The sequence below is a fragment of the Peromyscus eremicus genome, chromosome 3 (genome assembly GCF_949786415.1).
Source record: "Peromyscus eremicus chromosome 3, PerEre_H2_v1, whole genome shotgun sequence".
Classification (NCBI taxonomy): domain Eukaryota; kingdom Metazoa; phylum Chordata; class Mammalia; order Rodentia; family Cricetidae; genus Peromyscus; species Peromyscus eremicus.
Genome location: NC_081418.1, coordinates 30,489,050 through 30,508,736, shown reverse-complemented (window position 1 = coordinate 30,508,736; position 19,687 = coordinate 30,489,050). Strand labels below are relative to the sequence as shown.

Genomic DNA, 19,687 nt, shown 5'->3' with positions numbered 1-19,687 from the left:
GCGGGGTCACTGAACCATGAGCCTTAGCAATTCCTTTATCAATCAGGTTTGGATACAGGTTGAACATCGTTCATCAAAAAAAAATCTAAAATTGAAAATGTTCTCAAATTTGACCTATTTTTTTATACTGGCATGATGGTGGGAGTGGAAAGTTCTCTACCTGGCTACACGAGATAGGTTGTGGTCAAAACAGAAGCAATCCAAACACAGTACACAATAACCTTCCAGCTACGTGTCCAAAGTTATACATAAATGAATTTCCAGTTTACACTAGGATCCCATCTCAAAGACATCTCACATTGTATATGCAAATATCCCCAAATTTCAAAACTCCAAAGTCCAAAACACTTCTAGTTTTAACCATTTCAGATAAAGGACACTCAACATTGTAATAGTATGCATTTTTAGGACAAATAAGCTACTATGTACTAGAAAATATTCACTTTCCTCTGCCTTTAAATTGTTTTTGAGAGTGAAGTGGGGGCGGGGTCATGAAGTTGCATAGGTGGGAAGGGGACAGTATCCGGGAGGAGTTAGGAGAGGGGAAAGAATCTTATCAAAATATACTGTATGAAAAATGCTTTACATTAAAAATAAATAAGCTGGCTGTGTACCCCATAAAACAGTGAGCTTTGGTTTCATGGATCGTAGATGGGGTTCACAGTTGGAGTCTTCCATCTTTTCTCTACCTAAGGCTGAAGTTACCACAGTGTATGTAGCTAAAGCAACCGCCAAGTGACAAGTGATGCTCCTGATCCCCAGGATCCAGCCTTCTCAGGGCTACTTCTCTGTGGCTCTGAGTTAGAGAACTCATAGCTGGGTCTTGGGCGTATGCCGGGTCCCGTGCGTAGGTCGGGTCCCGTGCGTAGGTCCCACTGAGCTCGCCTCTGCCTTTTCCTGTAGGCTGTAAAGCGGTTCTTGAAACAAGAATGCAAGTGTCACGGCGTGAGTGGCTCCTGTACGCTGAGGACATGCTGGCTGGCCATGGCTGACTTCAGGAAAACAGGCGACTATCTCTGGAGGAAGTACAACGGGGCCATCCAGGTCGTCATGAACCAGGATGGCACTGGCTTCACTGTAGCCAATAAGAGATTTAAGAAGCCAACGAAAAATGACCTCGTGTATTTTGAGAATTCTCCAGACTACTGTATCAGGGACCGAGAGGCAGGTAAGTTACAAGAATTCCTTCAATGAACAATGCTCTACAATCTAATTGGGCACCTCTGTTCTTCAGCAGGCCATTTGTATAATTGCAGATGCCTGCCTTCAGGTTCCAGGCTTGTGTTCTTTCTAATTCATATTGAAACTGCACAGAAAATTCTCCCAAGCAGCTAGAGAAACAGGTTGATAGTGTGCAGATACTGAAGAAACACAAATTAACAAGAATGTATGTGGCAAAGAGTCAAAATGTGCAGATCAGCAGAATTCTTGCCTGCACGGAATTCTAGTTAGGGGGATGGAGAAACGTTCTGTGCAACTGCCCAGCGTTCTTCCTGAGACTCTGAGCAGAGCAGGGGACAGTTTTAACAATCTTTCCCCATGACACATCCCTCCACTGTGGCAGGACCCCAGGACTTGGGAATTTAGCCTCTTCTGAAGCCTGTTCTACTGTACAAGCCCTTGCTCTTTTCAGTACAGTTACAATTGTCAGATACTAAAAAGCAAGAATGAATCCCCACTCCTTTGGCCATAGGTGGGCTGTGTAGAGGGAGTGACTGTAAGAGGCACCTCATTTATTAAAACCTTCCCTCCCAAACAACACATTCTCTATCTTGGATTTCAAGAGTCACTCTTCCAGCCTGGACATAGCAGCTGTCCCCACCTGTCTGCTTTCATAGATACGTGTTCTCCACCTCTCACCCTCAAGGTCAAGATGGGGCTGCAAAGACTGCAAAGATTCTAGAGCAAAATAAGAATGAGTGAAAAGGCCTCCGGTTGACAGGAGGTGATGGGAATTCACAGCCCACTTTGGCTCAAGGCTTTTGCTCACTGGGAGGCAATGGCGTTCACCATCAGAAAAAAATAGCCTTCAATTTAGATTCCGAGTTTGTTTTTCATTCTGAAATCATTGCAAAAGAGCCAGAGAGGCAGTGCAGATGCAGCCAGCTGCTAAGGCTAGATCAACTGATAGACGAGATTACCAGGGAGCATCAGGAGAAGCCTGGAGCCCCATTCTTGCCCTTGAGCTGTTAAAGTTCCTCTGGAGCTCAATGAGTTAGCTGTCTGCAGCCCCTAAGCCTGTGTGTACATGCAGCGTGTGAATTCTGACTGCCGAGCATGAGGACCTGATTCTGTGCCCTGCTGCATTCCTGTCATGTTTTGGGACTGCTACCAAGTCATCCTTCCTGTCAGACAACAAGCTAAGTGGAACTGTGGTGAAACCTGGTGCTTTGACATAAATCAACCCAGGGGACCCTTGTCCTCTTCTGCCCTTAACTAACTAGTTGACTCTACACAGGCCGTGGGCCATGGAGTCACTTTAATCAATTTAGGTCCCAAGAATAGACACTTGTGTACTGAGCACTGTTGGTCTTGTTGACTCTTTAAGCAGCCCTAAGACACCAGTGCACTGTAAATTTTTACCTGAGGAAAAAGGGACACACCATGACGGATGCTCCTTAGCAATCAGCACCAACCAAATCAGTTTACCGAGTCGGGTGAACAGCTCTGCATATCACTGTCCACATGGGGCAGTTAAGAAAATTGACCGCCCTGTTTCCACATCATGTATGGAAGGAGATGCATGTCTGGCCCCATACTTGGCCTGAGCCTTGAGCCCAAGAGGACTCATCCTTTTCACCTACTTCCTACACGTGACTGTGAAAAGACCTTAAGACCAAAATTACTTTTCTCTTTTTTCTTTCTTTCTTTTTTTTTTGGGGGGGGGGGTTTTCGAGACAGGGTTTCTCTGTGTAGCTTTGCGCCTTTCCTGGAACTCACTTGGTAGCCCAGGCTGGCCTCGAACTCACAGAGATCCGCCTGGCTCTGCCTCCCCTCCTGAGTGCTGGGATTAAAGGCGTGTGCCACCACCGCCCGGCTTTTTTCTTTTTCTTTTTCTTTTTCTCCTGTTTCTCTGTGTAGTTTTGGTGCCTGTCCTGGCTCTTGCTCTGTAGACCAGGCTGGCCAGAGATCTGCCTAGCTCTGCCTCCCGAGGGCTGGGATTAAAGACGTGTGCCACTACTGCCTGGCAAAATTTCTTATCAGAGTTCAGAAAACCTGCTGCCCAGAAGGCTTTTTCTGCTTATTTGGGTTGAAATAGTTTACATAACTAAGGAAACAGTCATATCCATATCCAGTGAGTATTTTCTTCCTCATTGCTATTCAGGGAACTAAAAACCATGCTTCCTTGTCATACAGAGACTTTCTGAATGCACTTCCTGCTTCCCTTTTAAGCTATTGAATTAATTATTCTTATAGACTTCATTCTTCACATTTATATTAGAATGGAATTCTGGTTTGTTTGTTTGTTTGTTTGTTTGTTTATAAGTGCTTGTGTGTGTGTGAAGTGTATGTGACTGTAGGTACCTACGAGGGGCCAGGAATGTGGGGACCCCTGGCGGTGGGGTTACAGGTGGTGAGTCACCCAGCATGCATGCCAGGGGTCCAAAGCTGGATCTCCTGCAAGAGCAGTAGGGACTATTGAAAGCCGACTTCTTGACCATAAAATCACAGGTATCTATTCAGTGCCCACTGCATCCCAGGGTCTGTCTGCTCTCACCGATTCCCGGCCTCTTGTTTATAGGAGTGGAAACTGAAGCTCTAGGGGGGTAAGAGTCTTGCAGGACTCCCTGTCTGTCCTTCCCATCATTTTACTCCACCTCTCGTTGTCCTAATCAGAAGGGCACACAGTTGAAGGACTGGCTTTCATTGTAAGCTATATAATCTGATCTTTTATTTCTATGCGTTCTTAGAAATATTTTAACTCATCTAATTTAAAAATAGGTGAATATTTTGGTTCTTGGGTGATATTGATCAAATAGGAGCCATCCTGATCATCTTAAGTATCCAGTTCCAATATAGTAGATCACATTTCCAATATGTTTACTGGATTATTTGTAGTTTTCTGAAATATATAGAAATGATACCTTTTGTGGCTATGCCAAAGAACATGCCAAAGTCATCCATGTGACCTGAAAATGTTTCTTTTTTAATTGTGATAACTACACATGATTATTTTCATAAAAATATGGTTCAGAATGTTTTATATCACATTAGGCTAAAGTTCAGCTTGTTAGAAGAATATTTTTGATCATGAATATTTAGAGTATTATGCAAACAGTCACAGGTGTGAAATACAGAGAGCTTTGCTTCAACCACACACAGGCAGGGGTCTTGCCAATTGTCCTGTGACTATTGGCCATCTTCAGATGAGGGTCTCCCTGACTGGGATAAGGTCCTGTGGCATGTGCTTTACTAAGCTGGTCCACACCACACTCAAAATTTCTGGGTATTCAGTCTTCCGGAGCAGCCCCCAGCCTCTGTGGAGACAGAGAGATGTGAAGGATAGTTCTGAGACCCATGAGAATGGAGGCTTCCTGCATCTAACTCAAGGTTGGTACCAGAGCCTTCCTCTGGGTGAAAGCAAGGTGTCAGGTCTTTCAGTCTCCAGGAGGGAAGCTGCCAGGGTGAGTCTGTAACAGAGTGAACACACACTCTGCTAGAATAATCTTACCTTAGGAAAGATCTGCTTTCTGGTGCTTAAAACTCTCATGTGTTTAAAATGGATTATCATTAAAACATTTTTTTTATTAAAAATGGGCTAGACAAGCTCCAGGATAGACCAAAACTTTGTAGTAACATTTAAATCAACACACACATTGCTCTTCTTTCTTAGTGGTTTTGTTTACTTTATTAAAATTCATACTCATGCTCCCTATGTTTCATCTTCCATCCCTGAATGGTAATTTGAAGCAATGAACACTTAATATTCAATTTACTGGGCACCTTTTCTTGGAGGGCATTAGGAGATCAAGAGTGGCTCTCAGGTGGGTTATCGGTGTGTATGTGGTGTTTGAACTAATTGGCTATGCTCCTACTGTTCCAACTGCATCCTGTTCAGAATGACAGTGCCCAGCAGTGAGCTGGGGGGTTTTATCAACTGTGTTTATGCAGTGGATACATCTACATGTCCACTTCACTATTCTCCAGAGTGGGGGCCTCCTCAGAGACCTGCTGGATCAGAATCATGGGATCCCCATACTTTTCAAGCTTAACAATAGTTTGGAAAATCAATGATTTGGTTGTTCATGGTCCTGGTTTACCCCTACTATCAGAGAAGAGGAAATCCAAGGACTCTTTGTTTTTAGCATCTCTGGTCCTTAGAAAGGGCGAGAAGTGTTCTTTGCAGAGCTCTGAAGAGACATCACTCAAAAAACCACCCCCTGCCCTGGCTCATGTGGCAGAAGGGTTTTTGTTTTTGTTTTTGTTTTTTTTTTTTTTTTTAACATGTATGCCCAACATCTCCAGAAACTCTACTTCAAGTAATTCGTTTAAATGCTTTCAGCCAAGACTCCTGCTGGAATTAGTTTAACATCTTGGTTATCAAGTCACTCCTCCAAGGAAGCCCTGACACAAGGAAGCGACGATGAGGGAATTTGGTGAGAAGCTCACAGAGTGGAGAGCCTGAGTGTTTCTGGGGAGAACAGATCTCCCTCAGTAGGGATGGCGGGAGCACAGTGAGTTCCTGATGGGTCAGATCTGTTCTGCATCCCTTCTGTGTACGTACCCTAACTCTTGGCAGCCGTCCCCTCCTTTACACATCAAGAAAACAGAATCCCAAAGTTTTGTCCTTGGTCCAAGATTTCATGGGCTGGAACTAGTTAACAGAATAAAAGGCATAGATAAAAATCAGAACAAAAATCCATACTTTTCTCACTATACTATTTCCCTCCTATCTGGATCCTTGGAAAGTGTGTGTGTGTGGTGGGGTCTTCTGTAATAAAGATTCAGTATGAAGATATGGGACTTTAATGGGGGGTACCCACAAAGCTGAGAGCTCAAAACTGATCAGAATTAAACAGCCACATTGAAATTATGTTCCAGCCCTTTTCAGTTAGAAGCTCTCCAAGATATTTCCTTTCCTTTTTCTTTTCTCTTATGGAGTGTGCACGTGTGAATGTGTACATTCCCGTGCCTGTAAATGCGGAGGCCAGAGAGGATATTGTCTTCCTCTATCGTTCTCTGCCTTATTCCCATTAGGCAGGATCTCTTACTGAACCTAATGCTTGCCATTTTGGCTAGACTGGCTGGCCAGAAAGCTCCCAGGACCCACCCATCTCTGCCTCTCAACACCGGGGTTACAGGCATAACAAGCCATGCCTGGCTTTTTATCAGAATGCTGGAGATTTGAACTCAGCTTCTCATGCATCTCCCTAGATCACCACTTCAGATTTTTAAGGGAATATCTTTAATTGTTCCTAATAAATCGTAGGAAAAAATGCTTGACGAAGAAAGTGTGGAAACAATAACCAAACATGTCCCCTTATCTTTAGCTGAAGAAGGCAAATGTTTTCTGTTGATCAACTATAAATACCTCATTTGCAGCTCAGATTTGCAGAGTACTAGGAACTGTGTGAGGTTGGGCATGTGATGTTTTGCAGGTCAAATTAGAGAACACATCTTAAGAGAGGGACTTTCTGGGATGAGCACTCTGGTGGCTCTGGAGTTATCTAGTCTGGTGATTGCCCCCAGGCATCTGTAAATCAAAGCAACCCTTCAGTTAGAGATAGGTACATCTGTAAGGAAGGAATGCTGCCCTCCCCTGCAGAGGAGGTGTCTGCACCTAATCACAGACCACTTTCACCGGGTATGATGTAAAACCCTGACCCAGGCCAGAGGTCATCCCCAGGTCTCCTCTCCAACCAGAGGAAACAAGCAAGCCTCCACCTCTTCTCCAGTCAAGTTCAAAAACAAATGGAGCTCTTGTGTAACATATTGTCCATTGGAAACTCAAAGCCTGATGGGCGGCTGTTCCTGGTGTCAGTCAGCATTTGTGCATTCCTATGGAAACTACTTGGCAAAGTGTCCCTTGAAGCCCATGGTAACCCAGTTCCTAAAATCATGGTATACAGAGACTGGCATTCTGGATAAGTCTTCTGCTGTGGCCTGGCTTGCAGATACGTGTGAACACTGACTATATCCTGGGATGGGATTAAAAACAAGGAAATGAGATTTTAACCAGTGGGTAAACTCTGCTTAAATATTAATATGTGCAACTAATACCAGGACATTTTAAGTCCTTCCTTTCTTTACTGAACCAATATTGAGATTGTTCTATATGCCAGAGACATAAACCCTGGCAATGCAAAGACCAGGAAGGCAGAGTTGGTTGGTCCTTGGCTTCAAGGCTTCACCTACCATGTGGTCTTTACAGGTAACCCCGGCAGCAGGCAGGCAACATTACACAGTTTAGGTGACAGGGAACCCTCAATCTGAGACAGGTGAGAAACGTGTCTTAGGCCTTGCCCCTTGCTCCGTTGCTCTGGACACCCATTTCCTGTATATTTATTACTTTGACAACATAAAGAAGTCGCTCATCTCTTTGTGCTCCAAGACTTACAGAAATTAATGAATTAGTATCTAAAGAGCGCAAGGAGAGCCAAACCAGGATTGTATGGAGGTTTTAATGGGGCTTCTAAACAATCATTTACAGAGAAAATCATTAATGCTGTACAATTAATAGTAATTGCAATCTAGTAAACTACCGTTTAAAATGTGTAAGTGATATATATAATATATATATAATATATTATATATATTAATCTTTTCAACCTCAAAACCCTCAATTGTCTTGGCTTGACTCTTGCTTCTCATCCTGTTCGGTTAGCTCATCTTAACCCATTTCAGGGGCTGCTTTATCTCCTTCTACTTTGTAGTCTTGTGGATTTTTTTTTTCAGAGTTTCCTCAGGACCCTCACTTCTCTTTCTGTACTTTCTTCCTGGTCTGATCTTCTCTATTCTTCCAGCTTTAAATATTTCTATCTATATGTATTTTCGTTCTCTTGCTTTATCCTGTATTTAATTCCCTACCTGATAGACTCATTTAGATCTCTCATAATAGACTGATGGGCTTCATTCAAAGTTGAATTCCTGATTTGTCCCACTCTCAAAGCTTGTTTTCCTCTAAGGAAAACGGATCTACCATCAGCTGTGGTGGCCAGGCCATCAACATGCAAGCCAATTGTAATACTCCCTTCTCTCTTGCCTGGATCACCCACATCAGGACCTCTGCAATCTATACAGGACCTTTCTGCTCTGTGTTCATTGCCATTCCAGAGGCCCAAGCAGAGCTCAGTTTCTCCATTTATAGAATGTGTCAGTGTTTAATTGTTAGTTACCTGTTCACCCCACTGGGCTTTACTGGGACTCCCATGTACCCCAATACCCAGCATATGCATGTGGTGAATTGAGTTAATGTTCATTCACTAGCTGAATTATGTAGCTTTACCGCTTAAAGGTAGCTTGGTTTCCTTGCAGAGAATTAAGAAGCATATTTTTGTTTGTTTGCTTGTTTGTTTGTTTGTTTTTATCACTGATTAAAGTGCTCAACCTATAAAAATTCCCACTTAAGCTTGAGTGTTAAATGAAACTTTTACATTAGAAGACATCTACCAAGATTCATGATTACGTTATATGGCTTGTTAGCCTTTCCCTAGATGGGATAAAAGATGTCAAATAAATACAACAATCAGAATGAATGCAAAACTTGGTAAACAAAGTTTAAAAGTCATTTTGTATATCCAATTCTTTGACATCATTTGAACCACTAACAACAAATTAATCACCAAATAGGTGAGTGGCTTTTCTTGGGGCAGGGGGTTGGATAACAAAGCTCATTTCCAACTGCTCTATTAATGCTTGCAGACAAAGAGAATTTTTAAAAGTACATTAAAATTATGAACTTGACTATTTCTTTTTAGCTTTCTTATTGAAATCCACTTTACAATAGGATACCTCTTCTTCCCACTTATGTAAATTCCACATTATTAGGGAGCAGTCAATATTAGAGAGAGCCCTGCCTTATGGAATAGGCATCTTGGGGATTACAAGTTGTTCTCTACTGCTATTTATACTGATTAGGAAGCCATGGAGAAAGTTACTTCTCTGTTTCTCTTAATATGTGCTTCACCTTGTAATTTCTATGGTTCTTGTGACTTGAGAACTGAATACATTATTCATTTTAACTCTGCTTGTAGTACAGATCCTTAACCTGCTGCCACAAACTCACGTTATCAACGTGAATTTCTTCCATTTCAGTAAAAGCCATGCTCTGATATGGTAGCACACATATATAATCTCACCATTCTCAGAGAGTTCCAAGTCAGCCTGGGCAACATATAAGACCTTACCATCAAAATAGTAATAATAACCCTAACTAAATGCATACAATTTAAAAAAAGAAGAATGTGCCACATTTCTTGCATGTACTCTCGGTACGAAGTGAAAACATTTAAAGAGGGGTCGGCTTAACTGCTGGGCTCCCACTGTGTATCTGGCAACTGTCAAACACTTCTTTGAAAAGTGTGCCTTCACCAGGCAATCGGAAGGCTGTCCTCAGTGTTTAAGAAATTGTTCTTAATTTTGTGTTTAGTAAACAAGCAAATATGCATTGGCACCTGAGTATTATACAGTGTGTAAAAGAAAGGAGGAGACCCATCCCCTATCCCAAGGAAGGTGGGCTCAGATTACGAAATGGTACATGGAGCCAATTTCAGAAAGGCCTTTGGTAGCTCAGTGGAACGTGGACAGACAGGGTGTACTCCATGGAAGACGTTACTGTAGAACTGAATCTTGAAAAGCTGAGAAGAGTTCCCCTGGATTGAAGGGAGAGGAAAACTTACAGTGGATCTTAAAGAGCACAGTCTACATGGCTGTAAGTGACACCAGAAAGTCACTTTTTTCATTGCGGAGGAGAGAGCCTGTTGGGAGAGTACTCGGGCTGGGAGTTCAGGGAGCAGGCCGTGGGGTGAGGCTAAGGGTGGGGAGAGGGAGCACAGGAAATAACTTTGACCAGGCTAGATAGATCAACTATGGAAAATCTGAGTCTGGCCATAACCATGTTAATTCCATTGTAGAATTTGCTAGCTTAACAGGACATGGCCTTCCTGTGCCAGGCAAGCTCTTTCAGAGTAGGAAGATGAATAAAAGTGAGTAAAATCATCTGAACTAAGTACAGAGATTGCCTTTCCTAAGGAGCATTAGCTTTGCAATCCTTCACGTGAGGAAGGGGGCAGGCTTGCAAGTAGATGAATGTGCGGTCTCAAACATTTGCTCTGCAGCATTCTTTTGTTCCCCCAATAAATCTGTGTCATTAATGACAACGTGTAAGTCAAGCAGAGGAGAACCAGCCTATTGGATGACAGGCTTAAGTGAATCTTGCTTTATGCCCTAATGGTCAACATATGGGCCTCTGTTGGCCTGAGTGGCAGGAATTTCTGAAGATAGAGGCAAGGAGGGAGAGGGGGAGAAGGAAGGGAGGGTGGAGAGAGAGAGAGAGAGAGAGAGAGAGAGAGAGAGAGAGAGAGAGAGAGAGAGAGAGAGAGAGAGAGGGGAGCGCCCGTCCTCCAGGTTTCAGAGGTATGGGTCTGGGAACTATTAGCCACAGCCCTCCGTGTCCCTCCTCTGCTGTCAGGAAGATGCATGTTGGTGGAGACAGAAATGTTTTTACACTGGGAACCCTGACTCCATTATTAATTTTATAGCTCTGGGGATGGGATGCTTGATTCTGTAAGTTCCCTTGATATTGCCCCACCAAATATGATATGTGGTCCAAAACACATGCGACTTGGAAACTTCCAGTCTTTTCCCATGCATATGTGAGATCTTATTGTGAGTTGGGATGAGGACATAACACAGGGGGAGGAAAAAAAAGGTGCATTTAGCCAGAAGCAGCACCCTCCACCTTCCCATGACATAGGCCCTCCCCATCCACAGAGACTGTCGGCTTATGGATGGTCACAGAGTTTAGGCAGCCAATCTGAACGATACTTTGGGGGTAATGATGACAGGAAGGCTGGAGTCTGAGCCCACAATTCTCTATGTCAGGGGACTGAGTTCTGTCACCAGCCTGGCAACACATCTGGGCATACTTCACAACCAAAGCAGAGGAACATGTGAACTACATAAATCAAAGTATAACAAGAGACTGTTATAAAGCAGCATGTCTTTTTAAAATAAGTGTGTTAATTTAAAAAAAGAGAGAGAGAGCACCTAAATACATGTTTGTCCTTAAAAGATGACAGTTTGGGGGGTCTGGTTGAGAGGACCATTGGCTCAAGCCATTTTTTGAATGTCTAGCTGGTATTTTTAAACTACCATCTATGCTGACTGACCACCTGAGTTTGGAGCCACAGAACCCACAGAAAGGCCAGACACAATAGTCAGTGTATTTGTTATCTCGCCTGGAAGCTCGTGGGCTAGCCTGATGTAGTCAGGAAGTCAGCAAGAGACCCTGTTTCAAAGACAGTAGAAGGAGAGGCCAATACCCAAGGTTGTCCTCTGACCTCTGCATATACTCCACTTATACTCCCACACACATACACAGATACTATACACACATAACACATACTTTTTTTTTTTTTTGTGAAAGAGAGAGTATCATTCCAGGGGAAATGCAACATAAACCACCATGTTAACCAGCCCTCTACATTTTCTCACAAAACCTTATGTGACTAAATAGCCTACAACATGTCATGAGTTGCAAAAACAACAACAACAACAAAAACAAAAAATAACAACAAAAACCCCAAACCTCCCAACCCCCCAAAAGTTACAAATCAGGTCATTTCTTTAGAGGAGGTTAGGGGTGGGGTATATGGTATTGAGGATGAAACCTCCAGCCTCACCTGTGCTGGGCAACTACTGTAGCACTGAGCTACATCCCTGCACCTGGACTCAGGGATATAGTCTCACTATGTGGCTCAGCCTGGCCTCGACCTCATGATCTTCCTGTTTCAGCCTCCCTAGTACTGGAATTTTAGATGTTTCCAACTACACGAAGCTTACAAGTTCATTTGATAAGTTTTTTTTTTGATAAAATAATTAAGGGGCAGAGCGGGGAAGATAAGAAGTATCATTCCTGCTCTGTTCTGAGGGCACCTACCACTTGCTGGCTGTGTACTTGTGAGCAAGTTACTGTACCTCATAGACTGCTCTGTGCCTCCCCATTGGCCCATTCCCTGTCCCCAGTACCTAAGGAGGGCCCCAGGACAGCTCTGGGCCACAACCCCACCACTGTGTTCATATCAGTGGCTCTCAGTCTTCAAAAGCTCTCTTTTATCTTTCTTCTTCTTGGCCTCATTAAGCCCCATTTGGGAAGCAGTGGTGAGTGGCATGTTCGCATTGCTTCTGTCTTTGAGCATTTTACAGTTGAATGATGAACTAATACACTTCATGGCCTGATTTTGCTTCACACACCAAAGCCACCTTTTGTCTTACTTCTTTTGGGGCACTAGAGATTGAGGGCAGGGTCTTGCACATACTAGGCAAACACTCTACCAGTGAGCCATAAAAAAAGGCCCCCTTTTTTTCACAATTTACTTTGAGACAAGGTCTTACTAAGTTGCTCAGGCTGGCCTTGAACCTACTCTGTAGCCCAGATGTGCCTAAATTCAGTATCATTCTATTCCAGCCTCCCAAGTAGCTGGGACTTGGGAGGACCACCAGGCTTAGCTCTGAAACCACATTTAGACCAAGTTTTTCCAATGGCCATTGCCTTCTCTTGCCTTTCCTCCCTGAGTTTTGATGACGTTGAATTCAATTCGGCAAGCAATCCTTGGGTTCAGAGGGAGTCCAGTCCAGATTTCTGCATTTGAGAAACAAAATCTACCATGACAATTCCCCAGGGCTAAGTGTCTGAGACCTCCTTAGGCTTCAGATCATTGGGGAAAGACCACCAAGTTAGAAATCAATAAAGGAGCCACAGCCTAATTTGGAAACAAGACACTTCACCTCCCCATACTGGCCCTCTCAGAGCCACAGCCCAGCAGGGAGGACAAAGAATTCAAATGTGTCCTAGTATTGTCGTAGTTTGATAACTGAAGATTGGTGAGATGCAAGAATGTTTGTTGGTACACAAGACTTAACTGGAAATATTACAAATTGAGTCATCACTGGAGTGCCAGGATCTCACTCACAGACCTGTGGCCTCAGTCCCTACCTCCTGAAAAAGATGGCCAAGCCCATGAACGCCATCCTCACCTTTTTCCTGAATCCAGGTGTCTCTAATGAACATTTCTACCTCTACAGTCTCGATTTATAGCCAACTCAATATTCTAACAACTAAATTCATCTTTACTTAAAGTCTTCCCTTCCCAGGCATTTCTCATGTTGGGGAATCCCTAGTGCCAACATGACTGCTTAGACCCAAACCTGAAAGCCCCTCTGGACTGTTCTCATCCTCTTCCCATCCACCCATCAGTCACTGTCTACTGGTCCTGCCTCTTCAACTAACTTCTCTTTTCTTCACCATCAGTGTCTTAATCTAGACCATCTTGTACCTGGGTCATAGTTCTGTATGGGTCTCTAACTTATCTCCTTGCCCTTATTTTGGCTTGCTTCAACCGATTCAGTCCCAGCACATTGCTTTGCTTCCTTGAACACACATTAAATACATGTTGCTCTTTGCGTGAAGACCGTCAATAGAAATCTGTTGCTCACACAGTAACACGCAAGCCCCCTGCCCTGTTATCTAACGCCATTGACAATGCAGCTTCTACTCACATCTTCAGCCTCAGCTCTTTTACTCTCCCCTTTGCACACTGAATCCCAGCCATGTGGAATGCCTTTCTGCTCCTCACATAGAGCTCTTGGCCCATGTAGCCTCCTCCTCTTTATTTCTCCCTCTATCATATTCCTCTTACTAAGACACATAATACATGTGGAAACGTTCAAATAACACTAGCTGCCTTCACTATAATCATAATACAGTGAGTTTTCTCAATTAAACACATCCATACACTTTGTGCCCAGATCATGACCTGAAAGAGGCCCAGTATTCTAGGAGCTCCCTCGTGTTCTTTGTCCCCACCTCTAAGAAAAACCAGTACCCCAACATCAAAGATCCACGGCTAGTTTATCCCAATTCTATACGTAGTCTAAGTGGACACTAGCTTGAAGTGAAAGCCTCTGTCAGCTTTCTGTTGGTGTGTGATGATTCACCCAAACACTTATGGCCTGGAATGACCTTGAGGTCCCAGCTTCATCCGTCTCCGTCCTCACAGCTGTCTTTTAAGTCAGCTTTACCATCATGCTCCTGGAGGACTTGGAGTGTCTTTCACACACTTTCCTCTCTCCACACAGCATCATCCTAACCGTATTCTCCTCTTCTTGCTATGGAGCCAAATGAACATGTTTTGGTCATTTCCTACTTGACCCCTCCACCTCCAACCCTACACTTCAACAGATTGCCAGATTCTCGTTGCTCACCCTCTGAGGCCTCTCATGTGCTGTCCTTGTGTCTCCACTCGTGGCCTCTTGCCTGGACTCATCCCAGAGCTCACATTTGGCCTCCTTGTTCCCAGTCATTCTAACAGACTTAGGTATGTTTTTCCTGGATTGAAATCAACACTAGTTTCACACCCACCATAGAATAAAACCAAAGCTCTACCAAGGCCAAGCACTTTTTAACCTGTTGCTCTGGCCTTCCTTTCTGTGCTTTTTGCCATACTGAATCTGCCCTCCCAAAAAGTTGTCTGAAACATGTCTGCTAGGAGCTTCTTCTGCCTAGAAACGCCTTTCACTCCATTCTTTCCCCAAACATCAACTCATCTCTAATGCCACCTTCTTGTTCAAACCATGTAGTTGAGGACTCTTTACCTGGACCCATTTCCTACCATTAATATTCATAACTAAGAAATCTCATTAGGACAATGACGTTAGTGCCTCAGGGCAGCATCTTTACTTCTTCTCTGATAACCCCCAGAGCCCTACCACATCGGGGGTCTCAGTAAACACTTGCTATATAAAGGAAAGGCTGCTTAACCTTTGTTGAGCACTTGTTCTGACAGACACGTCTACAGATAATTTTAGCCCATCCTCACTGAAGCCCTATGAAGAAGGAGCTGGTTTTGTGCCAACTTTGCAGGAGAGGGAAAGGAAGCTTGCTGACACTTCAGTAACTTGCCCCAACTGTACAGCTGACACATGGCAGCACCACGAGCAAACCCCTAATTGCCCACACCCTGAAGACCGTGGCTTTACAGTCTGAACTTTGTCTGCCAATGATACCCTGCATGGGATTCTACTGTGGCTAACGGATTTCATAATGATGTGGAAGTTGAGGTAGCACCTCTCACACATTTATCTCTCCACTACATTACAAGTCTGCTGAGAACAGACTATTTTATTTTTTCCCCGCCTCCCAAACCCCAAGCAGCCAACACAGCATCTTACACATGTTTATGTCAACTAAATGTTTATCAAATGAAATAATGGGTGTGATGTTCAAAGGCAGCTTTTGGCAGTGAGTCCTTTTTGCACAATCAGTGATGTTTGAGGAGACTTTTCTGATGGTCGTCCTGAATGCAGGCCCAGCTGCTGCCTCTTCTAACCCTTTGCCTCTTCAGCATGATGTAGGCTCAGGGCCATCCCTGGCTGACCCACCCTCCACCCCGGCCCAGCCCTCTGCCATCCTTCCTGTCCTCAGGAAACTCCTCTGTCTGTCTTCCTGCTCTCGGCAGCTGATCACGCACAGCAAGTCTGGCCCACCCTCTCCTTTTCTTGACCTCACTCCCTGCCTGAACCCTGCTGTTTCCTTGGTCATTCTGCACAGGCAGAGCAACATGACACTCAGGCAGATAATTTTCACACAGAGTAGACAATGATAAACAGAGTCACGAGGTGTAAGTGAAAAAAAAAGTTCAGTCATTATCTTGTTTCACCCTGTACTTGTTTCTCTTCTGTAGGTCTGCAGTTATTTTGCATTGTTGATTGTAATAGAAACAGGAGCAGTTGAGCTAAAAGTGGCAATTAGAAGAAGGATAAAGAGCGTTAGGCTGGGGTTGTAGCTCAGTGGCAGAGTGTTTGCTTGCCTAGTATACATCAGACACATGTTCAGGCCATGTGATAGGAGATCACAGAGTCTCTAGAACCTCCATGGTTGATGTGTGGCCAGGCCCCCAGAAGAAATGGAAGCAGAACCAAACAGTGGTCCAGCTTGAGCAGGACTCCTTTTCCTGGTCTGGCCTTCACTGTCTCTGTACATTTGCTTTATCCATGTCTTTCTGGGGCTCTGGTCCAGAGACACTGAGTTCATGCACGGCAGCTATCTCCTGGGAACTCTACCTTATTGGCCCAGGATAAGTCAGGTGCCTAGCTGTGGTCCAATGAGGATGGTGATACAAATACAGCATGGCTGCCAATGGCTCATCTTGGTACGAAAGACTGATGAAGAAAGGGTCATTGCAAGTGAGAAAACTCTCCAAAATGGTCCACTGCTCTTGATTGTACAAAAGGGATAGGAAGGATAAAGTTGTAAAAGAGCTGTGTTTGTTTCCTCAGGGATGGAGTAAATTAAAGGGTTTTGTGTATTTGAAATTCTTATTTCTTTGTTTGAGATGGGGTATCACTAGGTCCTGGTCTGCTCTGGAACTCAGTATGTAGACCAGGTTGGCCGTGAACTTTGAAGTGGTTGCTGACATTACAGGTGTGAGACACCACACCCAACTCTGTCTTTGAAATTCCTTTTAAAGAAACAGATACATGCATATGGATGGCCATTTAGCAAATGTAACATTGGTTAACTAAGATGATATTAATACAATGCCACATTTCTTCTTTGAAGGATGGGACTTGTGGCCTCAAACAGGCACTTCCTGTGGTCTGTTCAACTGCAAGAGGGAAAAGGAGAGTGGAGAGCAAGGCCAGGCTGCACCCTCCCTCCTCTATGGCTCACACAAATGAGACCTACTCTCCCCACCAGCTCCAGTTCAGCTCTACCAAGCCAGTGTGAGCAGGTCCAGGGAAACTGACTACTCTCCTTTCCAATGTTCAATATCTCCTACACTTGGAGAAAGTTGACCACGGCCACCACTTCCTTTTTGTGATTTGAAGTTGGAAGAGGAAGAACTGGAATAAATCGTTTCTTCCTTATCTAGCACTGTCCACCCAATGGCCCTTCATTCGAGGCCTGGATAAGGGTAACATGGAAAGTCAACCCAATTAACAGAAGGAACTTCAGGTTGCCAAAAGAAAATCCAACGTTTCTGGTCCACCCTTCCTAGCTTCTGCCCTCTGGACACCTCTCAGCTGCATAGAGGGACAACACAGAGGCCCATAAAACACAGATTCAGCAAGCTATGAGGAGGTTGGGCTAGGCTCTGTTCTTAAGGATAGACCTCATGACTCTTCTGTCCAGACTATTGTATTCTGCCCACACATTTCCAGTGACATCTCCCTGGCTTGTCTTTCAGGATCTCTGGGTACAGCAGGCCGTGTATGCAACTTGACTTCCCGAGGCATGGACAGCTGTGAGGTCATGTGTTGTGGGAGAGGCTATGACACATCCCATGTCACCCGGATGACCAAATGTGAGTGTAAATTCCACTGGTGCTGTGCTGTGCGCTGCCAGGACTGCCTAGAGGCCCTGGATGTGCACACATGCAAGGCCCCCAAGAGTGCCGACTGGACAACCCCTACATGACCCCAGCAGAAGACATCATCTCCCCTCCTTCCCTCAAGGACTCCAATTGCATCTGCAAGGACACTGGACCTCTGGGTTGTCTTCAGGGGGCTATTTCTTAAGGCATGTGGCCTTTATTTCAATAGAAGCCCATATTCCCTCCCCGGGAGCCCCAGGACTGGGGACCACATGCTGCATACAAGTATACCCTATTCTATCTCTCTTGGGCATTCTGAGGTCACCTCTCTTCCTGCTGATTTCTTTTTGGAAATGGCATGACAGGCTGTTAGAGGAGGGGGTCACAGGCCCCCGCCACTGTCACCTAGACATTTCCTCTTCCCTCTTTAGCCATGGGGAGAAACATCATCACATGGTAGAGGAGCGTTCTCTGGGTCTTCCCACAGATTCTAACAGTTCGGAAAGTCTGTGCTTCCCTGTGTGGGTAGGGGTGGGTATGGAAAACAGAATCAACTGCACCAAATTTACTTGTATTTTTTAAAAAGACCGAGCAAGAGCTTTATCTAAGTGATAACTGTTGCTACCATCCTTGACAATTGCCTGGAGAAGGATGGCTTTCAATAAACCCCAGGTTTAAAATACATATGTTTTCCAAGGCTTTATTCCATGTTAACCTCTGATATAATAAGGTGAGAATATTTGTCCTTTGAGCCAATGCTACTTTGAACTTTCCTGTCAGCCAACACCTCAGTGATTGCTCTTCCTCACTGTTCCCTCAATGTAAGGACCCTTAAGAGATGAGAGTTCCCACTATGCTCTGGAGAGAATTTGAAGGGGGATGGATGATCTGGCAGTATTCTTTAACCATGTAGTAAATATGGTAAAATAATAATAATAATAAACAACTTACCGAGTGAAATATCAGAATGTGCTTGTACAGCTAAAGAAAACGAAAGCAGCAGAATCCCAATGTAGCCCTAAGCACGTGACCAGTGGGGTTCTTGACCACCTTGTGGATGCAAACTTAGGTGAGACCAGTGCGATGCTGCCAGAGAGGTCTGCAGAGCCTAGGACCCCCTCTCCCACACTCTGATGCTCAAGAGAGCTATTGAGGAGCATTGGCTAAGACCCACCAACCTTAAGGCCTGACACTTCAATTATGTTTGTTTAAGGCTTACGAGATGATGTGAAGTGTAGTCTAGAGAAAATAGCCCATAGCCTGGCCTTTAAGGTTGCTAACACTAGTACATTACATCGCAAACAGTTTGAGACTTGGAGACGATATTTAAGTAACCCAGCTGTAGTTACGGGAGTTTCAGTGTGGAAATGGTGATTGGCTTCTGCCAGGAGATGACACTCAGAGAAAATGAAGAGGTTGCCTGCTCCATTTTTTTAAATGTTGGATGGAAGGAAGTGAACTTGATGAGGTTACTCCTCATTGTGCTGTACAATTGGGTTCTTGTTCTACACATAATTTCTTCATAGAGCTACAGCAGCTAACAGGGCGTCTCATGGTATACATCCAGCGTCAAATTGCTGCTTGCTCATGGTTTCACACTTTGGCCTTCATCTTTCCATCCTTGTCTAGGTCATTCAGCCTGAGGCTCATGGGAAGCAAACTGGGAGTTCTTTCTCTGAGCGAGTACTAGCCTCCCAGCCTTCTTAAAAATGACTTAACTCCAGTACCATCCTCTCCTCCTTGCTTTTTCTCCTGCCCTTTTGGTGATTGGGGTCAAACCAGGGTCTTGTCCGTGCCAGGCAGGAGCTCTACCCCTGAGCCACATACTCATCCTTCTCTTTGTATTTCATGGACACAGTAAATAGGAACAATGGAGCAGGAAAGTGGCAACTCTGGGCTTAGCATGGGGAAGGTCAGACTAGTTCGCAGCTCCCAGTATCCAGGGGACTGGGGACGCTTCCCTGAGGGTCCCACAGCCACTAGCCCTTCTTGCTACTAGATGAATGATGAAATCTTAAATCCTTGGGTATATTTAGGGTGGGGAAGATTCCTAGAGGATATCAGCTCCTTCCAGGTCAGGTAAACTAAAATCAAGAGACATGAAGGGATCCCCGTAAACATCAGCTGGAAACCCAGGGCTCCATGTAAGTAGA

At 44.4% G+C, this 19,687-nt stretch overlaps 1 protein-coding gene across 1 annotated transcript in view; it reads left to right on the top strand.

The window, feature by feature from the left end:
- Wnt2 (Wnt family member 2) overlaps positions 1–18,556 on the top strand; it is a 41,331-nt gene extending 22,775 nt beyond the window's left edge. Inside the window, exons 4-5 of the mRNA XM_059256524.1 lie at positions 904–1,168; positions 17,409–18,556. Coding sequence (XP_059112507.1) covers positions 904–1,168; positions 17,409–17,638 — 495 coding nt within the window. The 3' untranslated portion in view covers positions 17,639–18,556. The remainder of the gene's footprint in view (positions 1–903; positions 1,169–17,408) is intronic.
- The last annotated feature ends 1,131 nt before the right edge of the window (positions 18,557–19,687 follow it).